The sequence below is a fragment of the Rhinopithecus bieti genome, unplaced genomic scaffold (genome assembly GCF_001698545.2).
Source record: "Rhinopithecus bieti isolate Rb0 unplaced genomic scaffold, ASM169854v2 scaffold_20154, whole genome shotgun sequence".
Lineage (NCBI taxonomy): Eukaryota > Metazoa > Chordata > Mammalia > Primates > Cercopithecidae > Rhinopithecus > Rhinopithecus bieti.
In genome coordinates this window covers 78,355-97,129 of record NW_016809732.1, presented here as the reverse complement: position 1 = coordinate 97,129, position 18,775 = coordinate 78,355, and the positions used below count along the sequence as shown (strand labels likewise).

The 18,775-nt window shown below is 46.1% G+C and overlaps 1 protein-coding gene across 1 annotated transcript; it reads left to right on the top strand.

The window, feature by feature from the left end:
• The first annotated feature begins 1,228 nt into the window (after positions 1 to 1,228).
• LOC108540886 (multidrug and toxin extrusion protein 2-like) lies at positions 1,229 to 10,713 on the top strand. Its single transcript, XM_017890147.1, has 4 exons — positions 1,229 to 1,479; positions 5,571 to 5,639; positions 7,387 to 7,535; positions 10,235 to 10,713. Exons 1-4 carry the CDS (start codon positions 1,477 to 1,479, stop codon positions 10,296 to 10,298), a joined length of 285 nt encoding a protein of 94 aa, XP_017745636.1. The 5' UTR covers positions 1,229 to 1,476; the 3' UTR covers positions 10,299 to 10,713.
• Positions 10,714 to 18,775: the final 8,062 nt, after the last annotated feature.

The window sequence follows — 18,775 nt, the reverse complement described above, 5'->3', positions numbered from 1 at the left end:
AAAAAAAAAAAAAAAAGAAAGAAAGAAAGAAAGAAAAATCAATTTGAATTGTATCATGTCTTACGCATCTTCGTTTACAGGTCTGGGACTGACCTGTGGCTTACCATTACCTGATTAGATTTGGAAGGAACTTGTGTCAATACTTCGAAAAGTGTAAAACTGAAAAAACTGCACTTTTTTCTAGTATGAAATTAAATCAGCAGACTTTTAGGTAATTTAGGTTGTTTGCCATTAATTGGATTACACAGTGCATTCAGCTCCTACCCTTTTACCCTTGTGGAAAAGCCTCTCCCTTGGGTTGAAATCACGCCTCCTGGGACGTGTCTTCCCTGGCTTTTGTTAGTGATGTGGAAAGCTGTTTCTTCCTGCATTTCATCCAGGCTTTCAGAGAACGTGGAAAACACTTCTGCTGGTGATGGTAGGCGGCTTTCCCCAGTCTCAGAAAATGTCCCCTGTGTCCCCGTGAGGTGGGTACACACCCTAAGAATACGGAGGCCCACCAGAGCTTCTCATTTGGCTTCATGGTAGAGAAGACCTTGCCAGGTGGAATCAGTCACATTTTATTTATAGGCCTGTTATTTGGTGAGCTAATTGGGTTAAGGGACATTTTTGCTTCCTTTGAAACTTTAGACTGGGGCTCTAGGAAGAGGCACGAAGGCAGAGGAGATTCGTATACATGGCTGGTGGGGACATTTCCTGCTGTGTCCCCGCAGGGCCCAGGATTGGGGTCCAACTTTTCTGATCACTGCTTGCCAACCATCACTGCACCCAGGGCGCTCCCTGGGTTCACTTTTGAGCCGTCTGTCACTCCTCCCTGTGGATGACGTCTAATGGCCAGTCAGCTGCCTCGTTCAAGAGGACCTCAGCACCTGGGTGTCCACTCTTCTCTCCCTGCCTCTGCTGTCATCCCTGGGGTGTGGGCCCGACCCTGTGGCCCACAGTTACAGCTTTCATTTTTGAAAGGGTTCAAGACCATGTAATTGGCTGAAAATGTCCACATAGGTACGATGACCGGATAGCCACCTACTCTTAACCTAGGATTGAGAAACTGGGGACCTCACCTGGAGACTTTGGGGTCTTGTTTTAAGAGCAGGAGGATGCGCTCGGTGTTGACGAAGTCGGCCCAGCAGGGAAAGCAGCACAGCATGAGGATGAGGACTCCTCTCTGCATATGATCCCCACGCGCTTGAGGTTCTTGCCTCCAAAGGACTTGAAGAAACAAATGCGCTGCTAACAGCAAATGTCGGGGCAGGCTGAGGCTGGGGGCCTGCGCCACAAGCAGCCCTTCCCAGGGGTGCCCGCCCGCGGCTGAGGCAGCCCCGTTTCCCACCTCTGCTCCTGCCCTCCCCACCAACAGCTGACAGCATTGGGGGAGCTTCTGAGCCAAGGACAACCAGTGAGCCAGCTGGCCCCTGTGGCATTTGACAAGTGTCCTGGGACAATGTGTCCCTGCTCCCAGGAGCTGGGACTGTTAACATGGTGGGTATAGGCAGCAGAAACTGAAGCTTAAAAGAGAGTTTTCACCATTGGGGGAGACAGATGCTGCAGGAGAGTGTGTGCCGTGGTAGAAGGTGAAGTTGTGGGGGACTCTGAGGGCCAGGGATACTGGGGGAGGGTGCAGAGGAAGAAAAGCACATACTGTAGGCTGAGAGGGGCGGCTAGGGAGGTGGCAAGAATTTTGGGGGTGGTAGGTCATGGAGGCCAAGGCAGTGCTCTAGAAAGCAGGAATGGCCAAGTGGATTAAGGACGGCCAAGCGCTCACCTGAGGATTTTGTCACAGGAGGGTGGGAAGAGGCCAGGCCCAGTGGGCTGGGCAGGAACAAACAAGGCATCAATGGGAGCTGAGTCAGGAGTGCAGGCCAGGCCTGAGTGCAAAGAACACCTTCAAGAAGCTTGGCTTGAAGGAGGCCAGCAGGGAAGGAGGGGTGGTGGTGAGGGAGGGCAATTTTAGGGTATGGGAGACCAGACTGGGAGGAACAAAGGACAAAATGCCCTTGAACAGGTGGCCCCAGAGGACAGCACTAGTCAAGCTGACTCTGCTGGTTTTTTGTTTTTGTTCTTTTGTTTTTTTTGAGATGAAGTCTCGCTCTGTCGCCCAGGCTGCAGTGGTGAGATCTTGGCTCACTGCAACCTCTGCCTCCCAGATTCAAGCGATTCTCCCAATGCAGCCTCCTGAGTAGCTGGGATTACAGGCACCCACTATCATGTCTGGCTAATTTTTGTATTTTTAGTAGAGACGGGGTTTCACCATGTTGGCCAAAATTGTCTCGACAACTTAGTTGAAATACCACCGCCCTTGGTCAAAGGCGGAGGAGTGCAGAGCCCCTTATACGAACAGGCTACAGAAATTACTGTGGTTAGGCTGGGCACAGTGGCTCACGCCTGTAATCCCAGCACTTTGGGAGGTTGAGGCGGGCAGATCACCTGAAGTCAGGAGTTCGAGACCAGCCTGACCAACATGGCGAAACCCCGTCTCTACTAAAAATACAAAAATTAGCCGGGCGTGGTGGTGGGTGCCTATAATCCCAACTACTTGTGAGGCTGAGGCAGGAGAATCTCTTGAACCCGGTAGGCAGAGGTTGCAGTGAGATATTCTAGGAAGAGAATAGACTAATTTTCAAGATAACTGTGAAAACAAAATTGTTTACCTTTAGACAAATGTTCATAATATAAAAGGATTAACAAAAGTGTTTTTTTTTAAATAAAAGAACATTTATTTATATTCCACCTTGTTCCACAAATAATTTGAACTAGTTTACAGAAACACTTCCCTAAAAGAAGGATAAATAAATAGCTGTTAGAATTGGGTCAAAGAAACATGAGTGGAAAAGCCTGGAGCCGGGGGTGAGTTGGCATGGGATAGCCAGGAAATCGTGCTGAGGTTTTATGGAATCCTTGATTCGGGGGAAGGGCAGACCTGGGTACTGAGCCTCAGCCACATTCCCCTTGACCCTCAGAAGGCAGACACCACGACATGGAGCATGGTATTCTGGGCAGCTTGCCGCCAGAGACAGTAGCAATTTTTGTTCCATCTTTTATAAAGTTATGTGTTGTAAGCAAGAGGTCTAACGTCAGAGCTCAGTTTGATAAAAGCTTGTGACAGCGGAAGCCACAGGGCCCAAGGCCGTGGTCCTGCTTACATGGTTAGACTGAGTCCTGGGGGAGAGTAACACATTTCTCATTTGTTTGTGTTGGGAGTATTCAATATCTTCTTTTCTTTTATTTCTTTCTCTCTTTTTTTTTTTGAGACAGGATCTTGCTCTGTCACCCAGACTGGAGTGCAGTGGCGCAATCACAGCTCACTGCAGCCTCAAACTCCTGGGCTCAAGTGATTGTCCCACCTCAGCCTTCTAAGTAGCTAGAACCACAGTTGTGTGCTACCACGTCCAGCTAATTTTTTTTTTTTTTTTTAAGACAGAGTCTTGCTCTGTTATCGAGGCTGGAGTGCAGTGACTCACTGCAACCTCCATCTCCCGGATTCAAACGATTCTCCTGCCTCAGCCTCCTGAGTAGCTGGGACTATAGGCATGTGCCAACACACCTGGCTAATTTTTGTATTTTTAGTAGAGACAGGGTTTCACTGTATTGGCCAGGCTGGTCTCGAACTCCTGACCTCAGATGATCCACCTGCCTCGGCCTCCCAGAGTGCTGGGATTACAGGAGTGAGCCACAACACCTGGCCAACGTCCAGCTAATTTTTAAAAGTTTTGTAGAGATGGGGTCTGGTCATGTTGCCCAGGTTTCGGTATCCTTCCAGCTATTTGAAGCTATCTGTGATTGTTTACTGCAGTCATCCTGCAGTGTGGTGAACACAGGCCTATTCCTTCTGTTTAACTGTAACTTTGTATCCTTTAACACATCTCTCCCTATCCCCCCCATCCCCCTTACCCTCCTATGTGACTTTTTTTTTTTTTTTTTTTTTGAGCCAGAGTCTTGCTCTGTTGCCTAGGCTGGAGTGCAGGGGTACTGTCTCTGCTCACTGCAACCTCTGCCTCCCAGGTTCAAACAATTCTTGTGCCTCAGCTTCCTGAGTAACTGGGACTACAGGTGCGTACCACCACTCCCAGCTAATTTTTGTAGTTTTAGTAGAGATGGGTTTTGCCATGTTGACTGGGCTGCTCTTGAATGCCTGGCCTCAAGTGATCTGCCCACCTCAGCTTCCCAAAGTGCTAGGATTACAGATGTGAGCCACCGTGCCCAGCTCTGTGTGACTTTTTTAAAACACAAAACTTTTCATAAATTGGCATGCTTTACCCTTCTGTTTTCCTGGCAGTCTAAGGGGTTTGGGAGCTTTAGTCATGCCCCTCTCCCCTGGCTGGAATTCAGGGTCGCAGTGTGGGTGTATCCTCATTGTGCCACAGCCCTCCTGGGGCACGGTTAGATGGAGACCCTGGTCTCGTGGAGTCCCGCTGGGCAGTGTGTGTGTGGCCTGTCAGTTACATGGTGGGGGCTGGAGTTTGTGTTCACCAGGCCAGAGTCATGGTCAGTGAAGAAGCTAACTCATATCACCACTAACCATGAGACCCAGGACGCAAGCGAGGGTCTTTCAGCCCCTCACCCTGCATGCCTCTTGTGCCCTACTTGCAGGCTACACTATGTGACCTTGATTGTCAGGGACTGGGTGAAGTCTGGTCAAGAGGGTGACACAACTAGTCCTGTTCCTCACTGGAGGACTAAAGCTTGGGATCTGGAGCCAGACTTCCCAGACTCAGGTCACCATCTGAGTAACTTGGGCAAGGGACATACACTTTGTGTAACTCACGCTACCCAAAACAAAAAATGAGATGAGTGGTCCTAGCACCATGTGCATGAGGGGCTTAGGGCAGTGCCTGGCACATAGTATGTGCTCAATAAAAGTTTGCTGTTATTATTACTAAATACACATCCTACTGGCAGATCGGGGCATCACCTTTAGATGTTAACCACAACCTAACTTTATTTATTTTTTATGTTTTTGAGACAGGGTCTCACTCTGTCACCCAGCGTAGAGTGCAATGGCATGATCTTGGCTCACTGCAACCTTCACCTCTTGGGTTCAAGCGATTCTCCTGCCGCAGCTTCCCGAGTAACTGGGATTACAGGTGCCTGCCATCATGCCCGGCCAATTTTGTATTTTAAGTAGAGATGGGATTTCACCATGTTGGTCAGGCTGGTCTCAAACTCCTGACCGCAAGTGATCTACCCGCCTCGGCCTCCCAAAGTGCTGGGATTACAGGTGTGAGCCACCGCACCTGGCCCACAACTTAACTGTAAATATAGAAATTATAATGTGCTATACTGTTTAAGAAAAACTAGGTTTCATATTTCCCCAGTTGACACAAGGTGGTTATCGTCCTTTAGTCAGAAGGTACATTTTTGTTCAATAATCAATAAGGATAGATGTAGACACCCATTTGATCTAAAATACAGCATACATTTAAAATACAGCCTTGACCTCCATGACCTCCCGCCCCCTGAAGTTCTTTAGAGACAAGCTTTTTGAGGTTCCTCCATGAAAAGCGAGCTGTCTGATGTGACCCTGAACTGGCGTCGTCTCCAGAACATCTGCCACACTGGCTCTGTTGTTGCAGGTGGTGAAGGTTACTGGGATTGCAGTTGGCATCAGCCTCGCCTCAGCTCGTGACACCTTCATGTCTCAGGTGAGCACCACCCTCCCCCACATACCATTTTTTGGCAGTTACCTTTCATAATAGAGACTTTCTAGGACCATCCACCCTATGGGTTTTGTTGCATTTTATTTGTCAAATACAGATGGTCCCCGACTTCGATTTTTCAGCTTTGCGATGGTACAACAGCGACACGCGTTCAGTAGCTGCACTTCAAGCCCAATACAACCGTTCTGCTTTCCACTTTCAGTACCCTCCAGTAGATTCCATGAGAGAGTCAACACTGTATCACAAATAGGCTTTAGCTAAGATGATTTTACTCAGCTGTGGGCTAATGTAAGCATTCTGAGCATGTTTAAAGTGGGCCAGGCTACACTGTGATGTTTGGTAGGTTAGATGCATTCAATGCATTTTCAACTCACGATATTTCTAATTTACAGTTGTGAGGTAGCTAGGTAGCCCATTGTAAGTCATGGAGCATCTTTTTAAAACATTTTATTTTTATTTTTGGAGGCAAGGTCTCCCTATGTTGCCCAGGCAGGTTGGACTTGAACTCCTGGGCTCAAGAGATCCTTCTGCCTCAGCCTCCCATGTAGCTGGGACTACTGGAGCAAACATCTGTACCTGGCTGCAAATGACCGGAAATACAACCAGGGTCGGCCGGGTGCAGTGGCTCACGCCTGTAACCCCAGCCCTCTGGGATGCCAAGGTAGGCATATCTGACCTGAGGTCAGAAGTTCGAGACCAGCCTGGCCAACATGATGAAACCCCATCTCTACTAAAGATACAATGGTGGTGGGCACCTGTAACCCCAGCTACTCAGGAGGCTGAGGTTGGAGAATCACTTGAATCCGGGAGGTGGAGGCTGCAGTGAGCCGAGATCCCGCCACAGCACTCCAGCCTGGGCAACAGAGCGAGACTTCATCTCAAAAAACAAAAACAAAAACCAGCAGAGTCAGCTTGACTAGTGCTGTCCTCTGGGGCCACCTGTTCAAGGGCATTTTGTCCTTTGTTCCTCCCAGTCTGGTCTCCTATGCCCTAAAATCGCCCTCCCTCACCACCATCCCTCCTTCCCTGCTGGCCTCCTTCCGGCCAAGCTTCTTGAAGGTGTTCTTTGCACTCAGGCCTGGCCTGCACTCCTGACTCAGCCCCCATTGATGCCTTGTTTGTTCCTGCCCAGCCCACTGGGCCTGGCCTCTTCCTGGCCTTCTGTGACAAAATCCTCAGGTGAGCGCTTGGCCGTCCTTACTCCATTTGGACATTCCTGCTTTCTAGAGCACTGCCTTGGCCTCCATGACCTACCACCCCTGGAAGTTCTTGCCGCCCCCCTAACTGCCCTTCTCAGCCTACAGTATGTGCTTTTCTTCCTCTGCACCCTCCCCCAGTATCCCTGGCCCTCAGAGTCCCCCACAACTTCACCTTCTACCACGGCACATGCTCTCCTGCAGCATCTGTCTCCCCCAATGGTGAAAACTCTCTTTTAAGCTTCAGTTTCTGCTGCCTATACCCACCATGTTAACCGTCCCAGCTCCTGGGAGCAGGGACACATTGTCCCAGGACACGTGTCAAATGCCACAGGGGCCAGCTGGCTCACTGGTTGTCCCTGGCTCAGAAGCTCCCCCAATGCTGTCAGCTGTTGGTGGGGAGGGCGGGAGCAGATGGTGGGAAACAGGGCTGCCTGGGCGGCGGGCAGGCACCCCTGGGAGGGGCTGCTTGTGGCACAGGCCCCCAGCCTTGGCCTGCCCCGACATATGCTGTTAGCAGCGTTTGTTTCCTCAAGTCCTTTGGAGGCAAGAACCTCAAGTGCGTGGGGGATCATATGCAGAGAGGAGTCCTCATCCTCATGCTGTGCTGCTTTCCCTGCTGGGCCGACTTCGTCAACACCGAGCACATCCTCCTGCTCTTAAAACAAGACCCCGAAGTCTCCAGGTGAGGTCCGCTGTTTCTCAATCCTAGGTTAAAAGTAAGTGGCTATCTGGTCATTGTACCTATGTGGACATTTTCAGCCAATTACATGGTCTTGAACCCTTTAAAAATTGAAAGCTGGCCAGGCATGGTGGCTCACACTTGTAATCCCAGCACTTTGGCAGGCTGAGGCGGGTGGATCATCTGAGGTCAGGAGTTCGAGACCAGCCTGACCAACATGGTGAAACCCCGTCTCTACTAAAAATACAAAAAAATTAGCTGGGCGTGGTGGCGGGTGCCTGTAATCCCAGCTACTCGGGAGGCTGAGGCAGGAGAATTGCTTGAACCCGGGAGGCGGAGGTTGCAGTGAGCCAAGATCGCACCATTGCACTCCAGCCTGGGTGACAAGAGCAAAACTCCATCTCAAAAAAAAAAAAAAAAAAAAAAAAAAAGGAAGCTGTGACTGTGGACCATAGGGTCTTGGGGCTGCAGGGACCACCTGACCCTGGGTGACAAGATACAGGACCAGGGTGTCGTGTGCCTGGCCTGTCTCCCATTCACCAAGTCCCTCCGTTTTGCTGTCTGGCAAATGCATAGAATACTTTTCCCCTGAAGTAGAAAAACAGTGTAATCGCCTTCATGTATGACTTTAGAGTTGGGTTTTTTTCTTTAACCTGTAATTCCAGCGTATTCTCTGGGATTGTCCTTGGGGCACGTGGTCCTTTCTAGAAGACTGTCTCGCTCACTGTTAGGTGGCCCTGACACTTTCAAATGGTTTCTGAATTTTGCCCAAGTTTTAGTTCCTTTTGCTGTGTTCACTCCATCTTTTATGCTAAGAATGAGCTGAAAAATGGAAAGTGGTCAGGCTTCCCCTTAGATGGCAGACGTTTAGTAGACTTAGTGTCATGTTGGTGTAGGTTGAAGAAAAACACTTAAAGTTATTAAGTTTCTCCCATTTTTAAGCTGGGTCTGGTGGCTCACGTCTGTAATCCCAGCACTTTGGGAGGCTGAGGCAGGAGGATCGCTTGAGCCCGGAAGTTTGAGGTTACAGCGAGCTATGATGGCACCATTGTACTCCAGTCTGGGCATGAGAGTGAGACCTTGTCTCTAAAAAATAAATAATTTTTAATTTTAATTTTTAGAAAATACTCTTGCGGGTTCAATTTGAAGACAGTATGACCAGCGACTGTTTTAATATTAACCGAAGACTATTTTGTTTGTTTCAGAATAGCCCAAATTTATGTGCTGATTTTCATTCCTGCCCTTCTTGTAAGTTTCAAGGCTGTTGTGTCTCATGACATGAAGCAGCTCACAGGTGTTGCCCTGCACGTGCCCCTTCCCCCCACTCTTGTTTGTTTCTCCATCTTGGTGCAGTTCATGCCAAAAGCCCAACGTGTATTTCTTGGTCCTGTTGTCCCTCCCTTGCTGACTCTCAGGACATGTACCACTCTGATGTCCAGTAGCTTAAATTAAAGTCAAAGATTGGGCCGGGTGCGGGGGTTCACACCTGTAACCCCAGCACTTTAGGAGGCCGGGGCGGGTGGATCACGACGTCAGGAGATGGAGACCATCCTGGCTAACATGGTGAAACCCTGTCTCTACTAAAATACAAAAAAAATCAGCCGGGTGGTGGCGGGCGCCTGTAGTCCCAGCTACTCGGGAGGCTGAGGCAGGAGAATGGCGTGAACCCAGGAGGCAGGGCTTGCAGTGAGCCGGGATCGCGCCACTGCACTCCAGCCTGGGTGACTGAGCAAGACTCCATCTCAAAAAAAAAAAAAAAAAAAAAAAAACAAAGATTGATGAGGGGAAGACATTTCCTTCCTGATTCCTTGTTCTACGGTTACTTCTGATTGCAAATCAACCAGAATGTTTCTGGGATCATCTAGGATTTGGGGAGTGCTGCATTTGGGCACCCTCAGAGGCCTTCAAAATGTCAAGACGGTGGCTTCTGCTTCAGCTCGTTAGAATTTGCCTGTGTCAGTTCTTCAGGGAGTACATCTTTTATCCACTCTGGAAAATTCCAAATAGTTAGTACCCTAGCATTGTCTCATGTGAGTGAGGTTCTCTGAGATCACACATCAAGGGGAAGTGTCTTATTTAAGATTAAAAACCGGAACTAAACTAAACCATTGGAATTTATATTAATGAGAAGTGTGTGTTCTTCTGTTTAAACTTACAGGCAGCGTTCTTGTTCCAGCTGCAGATAAGATATTTACAACGTCAGGTATAGATTCTTTTTATAATTTTACTCCATAATCCTGGAAATGTCTAGTAAATATTTGTAGGGAATGTTCTATAAAAGTAATTCACATTTTTCCGCCTTTAATTCTACCCTAGAGTTCTTTGTCTGAGAGATTGAGGCCTTGTAGGTGAATACTGTCTAGCCTGAGAGAGACGGCTGTATCAATCCGTCCCATTCCCCTTTCAATCACCACCACCCCCTTCTCTCTGCAGCCCCTGCCTGACCCCTCCCTTCTCTTGGGGTTGGTGCCAACTTTGCATCTGGCCTGGGGCCTGGCTCTTGTGCTTCTGCTTTAGAGAGAAGGGCCCGGGGTCCCTACAGCCACTAGGGAGCAGCGAAGGAGGAGTCTGAGGGCAAGATTTGGGTGCACAGTGGAGAGAAGCAGGGCTCTGCCTCCCTGGGTCCCTTCTCGTCCATCTGAGGCCGCAGCCCTCTTGCCTTGCCCAGCTTTGGTAACAGTCTGCTCTCTGTTTCAATGCAGGTACGAAAAGAGAGGTTTTACGGAAAGAAAATGTTTGAATAGACAGCATAAACAAAAGAAATGAGTGACTGGCGCCTACAACAACAGGGTGAGCGTGTTCTGCACACCTGCTATGAAGCAGGCTGCTGGGTGTCTTGTATGCAAGAACTTCAGCAACTTGACCCAGATATCTTCCAAGCTGCCTCTCCTTCACTTCACACCAGGGCCCATTTGCCCTTCAGGAGCTTTTCTCTCTCTGCTTCTGTTCTGGAAACTATGACCTACCAGGTCATTCAGAAGCATCTTCAAGCTTCTGGTTGGGATGGCTAGACGCTGCACCAACGGAGGAGACTAATCTGGTCATCTCAGTTCCTAACCATTCCAGTCCTGCGTAACTTTGCCATCATTTAAATTGTTCCCTGTTTAACTTTGAGTGTTCACTTGACAGGCTAGCTAATTAGCTTTCGAAAATGTAAATGTTTTCCTATTTGTTTTGGGGTTTTAGACCATCATGGCTAATGTGCTGAAACCCCGTCTCTACTGAAAATACAAAAAATTAGCCAGTCATGGTGGTGGGCGCCTATAGTGCCAGCTACTTGGGAGGCTGAGGCAGGTGAATGTCGTGAACCGGGAGGCAGAGCCTGCACTGAGCCGAGATCACGCCACTGCACTCCAGCCTGGGCGCCGGAGCGAGACTCCGTCTCAACAAAAAAATAATAAAATAAAATACAAAAATTTGCTGGACATGGTGGCACATGCCTGTAGTCCCAGCTACTCGGGAGGCTGAGGCGGGAGAATCGCTTGAACCTGGGAGATGGAGATTGAACCGAGATCACACCATCACACTCCAGCCTGGGCAACAGAGTGAGACTCCATCTCAGAAAAAAGAAAAAAAAAAAGATAAATACAAAATATCCTACTTGTTTCTTGCAAATCATGCTGTTCTATTAGTGTCTTATCAATTCACATAAGCAGACTGAACTCTTAAATAATCAGTACCACTGGCTGGGTGCAGTGGCTCATGCCTGTAATCCCAGCACTTTGGGAGGCGAGGTGGGCAGATCACCTGAGGTCAGGAGTTCGAGAGCAGCCTGACCAACATGGAGAAACCCCGTCTCTGCTAAAAATACAAAATTAGCCGGGCATGGTGGCAGCGCATGCCCGTAATCCCAGCTACTCGGGAGGCTGAGGTAGGAGAATCGCTTGAACCTGGGAGGTGGAGGTTGCAGTGAGCCAAGATCGTGCCATTGCACTCCCTCCTGGACAACAACAGAGAAACTCTGTCTCAAAAAAATAAAAATAAAAATAAATAAATAAATAAATAAATAAATAAATAATTAGTACCACTTACAACTTAGCTAAATTCCTGTAAATATTTTAACATGCATCTGTATGTTTAATAGATTAGGTTTGTTGTTTTTCTATTTGTTCCAGCTTTATTGAGGTATAACTGACAATTAAAACTTGTATATATTTAAAGTGTACAACATGATGGGTTTTTTCTTGAGTCATTTAGCTTCTGACAACATGTTGTTTTGATATGTGTGTACATTCCGAAATGATTACCACTATTAAGCTAGTTAACATATCCATCACCTTGCATAGTTCTCCCCCCCCCCCCTTTTTTTTGAGATGGAGTCTTACACTGTTGCCCAGGCTGGAGTTAAATGGTGCGATCTCGGCTCACTGCAACCTCCACCTCGTGGGTTCAAGGAATTCTCCTGCCTCAGCCTCCCGAGTAGCTGGGATTACAGGTGCCCACCACCATGCCTGGCTAATTTTTTGTAGTTTTAGTAGAGACAGGGTTTCATTATGTTGGCCAGGCAGGTCTTGAACTCCTGACCTCATGATCCGCCCTCCTCGGCCTCCCAAAGTGCTGGGATTACAGGTGTGAGCTACTGCACCCGGCCTAGTTCCCCTTTCTTTGCACATGGTAAGAATACTTAAGATCTACTCCCTGAGCAAATTTCAAGTATCCAATACATTAACTGTGCTCACCATGTTGTACATTAGTTCCCCAGAACTTATTCATCTTATAGCTGAAAGTTTGCACCCTTTGATCGACATGTCCCCATTTCTCCCACCCCCTAAGATAAGTGAGACCATACAGTATTTGTGTTTCTGAGCCTGCCTTATTTCACTTAGTATGATGGCTTCCAGGTTCTTCCATGTTGTTGCAAATGACAGGATTTCATTACTTTTTATGGCTGGATAATATTCCATTGTCTGCGTGCATGCGTGTGTGCACACACATGCATGTGTGCACCACATTCTCTTTTTTCCACTGGCCATGGACACTTAGGTCATTTCCTTATCTTGGCTAATGTGAATAATGCTGCAATGAACACGGGAGTGCAGCTCTATCTTTGAGAAAGTAATTTCCTTTTGATATATGCCCAGAAGGATTACTGGATCATATGATTGTTATATTTTTACATTTTTGAGGAACCGCCATACTTTTTTCTATACTGGCTATACCAATTTACATTACTACCAAAATTTTACAAAAGTCCTCTTTTCTTCATACATTTGTCAACACCTTTTTGGTAATGGCTGTGCTAAGAGGTGTGAGGTGATAGATGTCTCAGTGTGGTTTGGATTTCTATTTCTCTGATAATTTGTAATGTTGAACACTTTTTCATATACCTGTTGGTCATTCGCATATCTTTTTTTTTTTTTGAGACAGAGTCTTACTCCGTCACCAAGTTGGAGTGCAGGCACAATCTTGGCTCACTACAACCTCTGCCTCCCGGGTTCAAGCGATTCTCCTGCCTCAGCCTCCCGAGTAGCTGGGATTACAGGCGCACACCACCACACCCGGTTGTATTTTTACTAGAGATGGGGTTTCACCATGTTGACCAGGATGGTCTCGATCTCTTGACCTCGTGATCCGCCCGCCTCGGCCTCCCAAAGTGCTGGGATTACAGGCGTGAGCCACCGTGTCCGGCCTTTTTCCTTTTTTTTTTTTAAGAGAGAAGGTCTCGCTATGTCGCCTAGGCTGAGTGCAGTGGTGCAATCGTAGCTCATTGCTGCCTTGACCTCCTGAGCTAAAGGGATCCTCCTGCTTCAGCTTCTTGAGTAGCTGGGACTACAGGCGTGCACCATGGCACCTGGCCCTGTATGTCTTCTTTTGATAAATGAATATTTAAAGCCTTTGTACATGGGTTGTTTTTTTTTTGCTATTGAGTTGTATGAGTTCCTTATTTATTTTGGATATCAGCACATTATTGGATAAATGGTTTGCACATATCTTCTTCCATTCTGTACTTTACCTTTTAATTTTATTGATTATTTCCTTTGCTCTGCAGAAATGCTTTAGTTTTATGTAGTCCCACTTGTTATTTTTGTCTTTGTTGCCTATGCATTTGGTGTCATAGAAAAAAAGCATTGCCAAGACCAATGTCATGGAGCTTTTCCTGTTTTCTCTGGGAGTTTTATGGTTTCTGGTCATGGTTAAGTCTTTAATCCATTTTGAGTTGATTTTTGTGTATGATGTAAGATAAGAGTCCAATTTCTTTTCTTAATTTTTTTTCCAGCATGTGAATTTCTAGTTTTCTAACACCATCTGTTGAAGAGACTACTCCTCCCCAATTGTGTATTCTTGGAGCATTTGATGATGATTCGTTGACTACGTATGTCTGGGTTTATTTCTGGGCTCTCTATTCTGTTCCATTGGTCTATGTTATGTATCTTCCATTGCTAGTACCATACTGTTTTTTGTTTTAAGAGATGGAGTATCACTCTGTCACACAGGCTGGAGTATAGTGGTGCCATCATAGCTCACTGCAGCCTTGAACTCCTCAGTTCAAGCAATCCTCCTTCCTCAGCCTTCTGAGTAGCTGGGACTACAGGTGTGTACCACCATGCCTGGGTAATTTTTAAAAAATTTTTTGTAGAGATGGGATCTTGCTACGTTGCCCAGGCTGGTCTCAAACTCCTGAGCTCAAGTGATCCTCTTGCCTCAGCCTCCCAAAATGCTGGGATTATAGGCATAAGCCACCACACCCAGCCACTATGCTGTTTTCATTATGATTATAATATAATTTGAAATCAGAATATGTGATACTTCCAGCTTTTTTAATATTGCTTTGGCTATTCAAGATCTTCTGTGGTTCTATGCTCATTTTAGAATTGTTTTCTATTCTGTAAAAAAAGTGTTGGAATTTCGATAAACATTGCATTGAATCTGTAGATCACTTTGGTAGTGTGAACATTTTGACAGTGTTGATTCTTTGGATTCATAAACGTGGGATATCTTTTCATTCATTTGTGTCTTCAATTTTTTTCATCAATGCTTTGTAGTTTTAAATATAAAGATCTGTCACCTGCTTGGTTACATTTTTTTCTAAGTATTTTATTCTTTTTGATTTAATTGTAAATGGATTTTTTTCTTTTTTCTTTTGAGACAGTGTCTCACTGTGTCGCCCAGGCTGGAGTGCAGTGGTGCTGGAGTGGAGTTGGCTCACTGCAACTTCTGCCTCCCAGGCTCAAGAGATCCTCTCACCTCAGCTTCCTGAGTAGCTGAGACTACAGGTGTGCACCACCATGCCCAGCTAATTTTTGTAATTTTTTTATAGAGACGGGGTTCCACCATGTTGCCCAGGCTGGGGAATTGTTTTCTTAATTTTTTTTTTGGACTGTTCATTGTTACTATAAAGAAACATAAACTATTTTTGTATATTGATTTTATATCTTGAAATGTCACTGAATTTTTAAATTAGTTCTAATAATTTTTTGGTGGAGTCGCTAGGGTTTTCTCTATATACCATCATGACATCTGCAAACAGAACATTTTACTTCTTTCTGATTTAGATGCCTTGTATTTCTTTTTCTTGCCTAACTGCTGTGGCTAGGACTTCTAGTACTATGGTGAAAAGAAATAGTGAGAGTGAGCATTCCTTGTCTTTTTCCTGATCTTAGAGGAAAAGCTTTTACCTTTTCACCACTGAGTATGATGCTAGCTGTAGGCTTGTGATACATGGCCTTTATTGTGTTGAGGTACATTCCTTCTACACCTAACTTGTTGAGAGGAGTTTTGTTTGTTTGTTTTTGAGACAGGGTCTTGCTCTTCACCCAGGCTGGAGTGCAGACCTCCTAGGCCCTAGCAATCCTCCGACCCCAGCCTCCCAAGTAGCTCAGAATACAGGCACATGCCACCAAACCTGGCCAATTTTTTTTTTTTTTTTTTAATTTTCTGAAGAGACAGGGTCTCACTTTTTTTCTCAAGCTGGTCTCAAACTCCTGGAGTCAAGCAGTCCTCCTTCCTCAGCCTCCCAAAGCGCTGAGATTACAGGTGTGAGCCACTGCTCCCAGCCTGCTCTCTTGAATGTTTCTCTTGAATATTGCTGGGTATAGAAATCTAAATGAAGCCCAGTGTGGTGGCTCACATCTGCAATCCCAGTACTTTTATTTATATTTAAAACAGTTTATAATTTCAATAATTATATTTTTTATGTCTAAGATTTTACTCAGTTCTTTTCTATTTTGAGACAGGGCCTCACTCTGTTGCCCAGGTTGGAGTACAGTCGTGTGATCTTGGCTCACTGTTACCTCCACCTCCCAGGCTCAAGCGATCCTCCCACCTCAGCCTCCCAAGTAGCTGGGACTACAAGTGTGTGCCACCCACATCCAGCTAATTTTTGTATTTTTTTGTAGAGACGGGGTCTTGCCATGTTGCCTAGGCTGATCTTGAACTCCTGACCTCAGGCAATCCACCAGCCTCAGCCTTCCGAAGTGTTGGGATTACAGGCCTGAGACACCATGCCCAGCCCCTTGGTTCTTTTTTACATCTGTTGATTCTTATTTCAAAACCTCCTGCCTTTGAACATTTTAAGAATGCTTATTTAAATTTTTTTTTCAGATTATCCTATTATTCCTACTTCACTGGGTATGAAATCTTCTTGTGCTGGTTTTGTGAAGTTTCTTTCCTGGTATCAGATTTAATATCTGTTTATATCTTGAGTCATGGAACATATCTATACCTGTATTTTATTGATTCTAAGACTTGTAAGTTTTCCATTTTAATGTCTTTAAAATTGGAATTCATCTTTCAATTGATGTCTTAAGATCTTATGTCACAGTTTAATTGTCAAACTGTTTTCGGCACATAATGACCTCATTGACATGATGAAATACAGTATTCAAGTTTACTAAGCAGTGTCAGATGGATGCCTGCCACCTGAGACTGTAGTTTTGACTGACTCCCTTATGGCTTCGTCTGTGCCCTTCTCTTTCGAGGGGGTTGTGTTCCTGTGCGTCACATGTGTGCCCCGTCAGTTTTTTTAGGGTTGTATCTGCTCAGGTCTTGTGAAATATCCTTGCTCTAGAATCAGTGTCTTAGTTCAGGGTTTCCTCACTGTGACTGTGCTCTGGCTTCAGGCCTCTGTCCTGTGCAGTGACCCTTTTGCTAGTGGCTTGGGATAGGCAGCGTGCTTGTGCCATGACTGCAGGCTGGCAGGCAGGTTTTCTGGTCCTCGTTTACACAAGGATGGGGGACACTGCTCTCCTGGCTCCTAAGTCCCTGCTCACTGGGACCTATGCTTTGACTCGCTCTCACCTTCTCACCATTCGTAGCCATCACAGTGCATATAGCTCATTCTCTATTGTTCTTCACGTTGTTCTTCCCTCAAACCTTCACTTCCAAGTCTGCAGTTATGGGGTGAGGGCCCGGCTCTTCTTCTTTCCTAGAGCAGACCATATTGCTTCCTGATAAGGTAAGTTGTCGATTGGCTCTTGGTGCCTTCTTTGCTTTTATGTTGCAGAAATTCTCGATGTTTTTCAATGCCTGACTCCCCCCTTCTCCCCCTCCCACTCCAGTCCTGAACCTCAGATGCACAGCACTGAGTTTCTCATACTTACATTCATGGCATGCTGATGTCATCATTCCTTCCATTATCCCTGCCCCATTTTACCATTTTAGGGTATTTCTACCTTCATTTCAAAGTTCCCATTCTCCTCCCTCAAGGCACTCTCTCTGTGTTTATACACACACACACACACACACACATTTTTTTTGAGACAGGGTCTCGCTCTGTGGCCCAGGCTGGAGTGCAGTGGCACAATCTTGCTTCACTGAACTCTCCATATCCCAGGCTCAGGTGATTCTCCCACCTCAGCCGCCTGAGTAGCTAGGACTACAGGTGTGCACCACCACACCAGGATCATTTTTCTATTTTTAGTAGAGACAGGTTTTCACTATGTTGCCCAGCTGGTCTTGAACTCCTGGCCTCGACTGATCCTCCTGCCTAAGCCTCCCAAAGTGCTGGGATTACAGGCATGAGCCACCATGCCCAGCCAGTGACATATATCTTTTAATATGTATCTTTTAAAAATATGTTTTTTTGGTCTGTATATGTATGTTTATATTTACCTAATATAGTGTTATAGTTTAGACTTCTTTTCCCTCCCCTCCCATCCTTTCCCCTCCTCTTCTCTTCTTTTCTTTAGATTCTCACTCTGTTGCCCAGGATGGAGTGTGGTGGCATGATCTCAGTTCAATGCCACCTCCGCCTCCCAAGTTCAAGTGATTCTCCTGCCTCAGCCTCCAGAGTAGCTGGGATTACAGGCGCCCACTACCATGTCTGGCTAATTTTTGTATTTTTAGTACAGATGGGGTTTCCCCATGGTGGCCAGGCTAGTCTTGAACTCCTGGCCTCAAGTGATCTGTCCGCCTCAGCCTCCCAAAGTACTGGGATTACAGGCGTGAGCCACCACACTTGGCTAGACTTCTTTCTTTTTTGTAAACCTTTTCACTTAGCACAGATGTTGGCAAACCCATGAACTTGCAGCCTGTTTTTTTTAAATAAAGTTTTATTGAAACACAGCCATGTGTAATCACTTACATGTTGCCCATGGCTGTTCTTAGGCTGCTAGAGCAAAGTTGAGTGGTTGCCACAGAGACCATTTGGCCTGCAAAGTAGAAAATACTTACCATCTGGCCCTTTACAGAAAAAGTTTGTTAACCCCTGACTTTGCACATTATTTTCTTTTTATATTTTTTCTAATTGTGGTAAAATATGCATAACACAAACTTTATCATTTTAACCATTCTTATGTGTATAGTCGGTGGCATGAAGTCCATTCACATTGTTGTAAAGCCATCACCACCTCCCATCTCTAGAACTTTTGCAGTTTGCAAAACTGAAACTATGAGCTCATTATACAACTCCCCATTCCTCCCTGCCCCTGAACCCCTGGCAGCCACCATTTTACTTTTTGTTCTTACGAGTTTAACTATTCTTGATTCATCATATAATTGAAGGTCATATGGTATTTGTCGTTTTGTTACCCACCCACTCAGCATAATGTCCTCAAGATTCATCCGTGTTTAACACATTTCAGAATTCCCTTCCTTTTTAAGGCTGAATTGTATTCCCTTGTATGTATACACCACCTTTGTTTTATCCATTCATGCACTGATAGACACAAGGGTTGCTCCAACCTTTTGGCTTTTGTGAATAGTACTGCTTTGAACATGGGTGTTCAAATATCTCTTCAAGACCTTTCTTTTGATTCTTTGGAGCATATACTCAGAAGTGGAATTACTGGATCATATGGGGATTC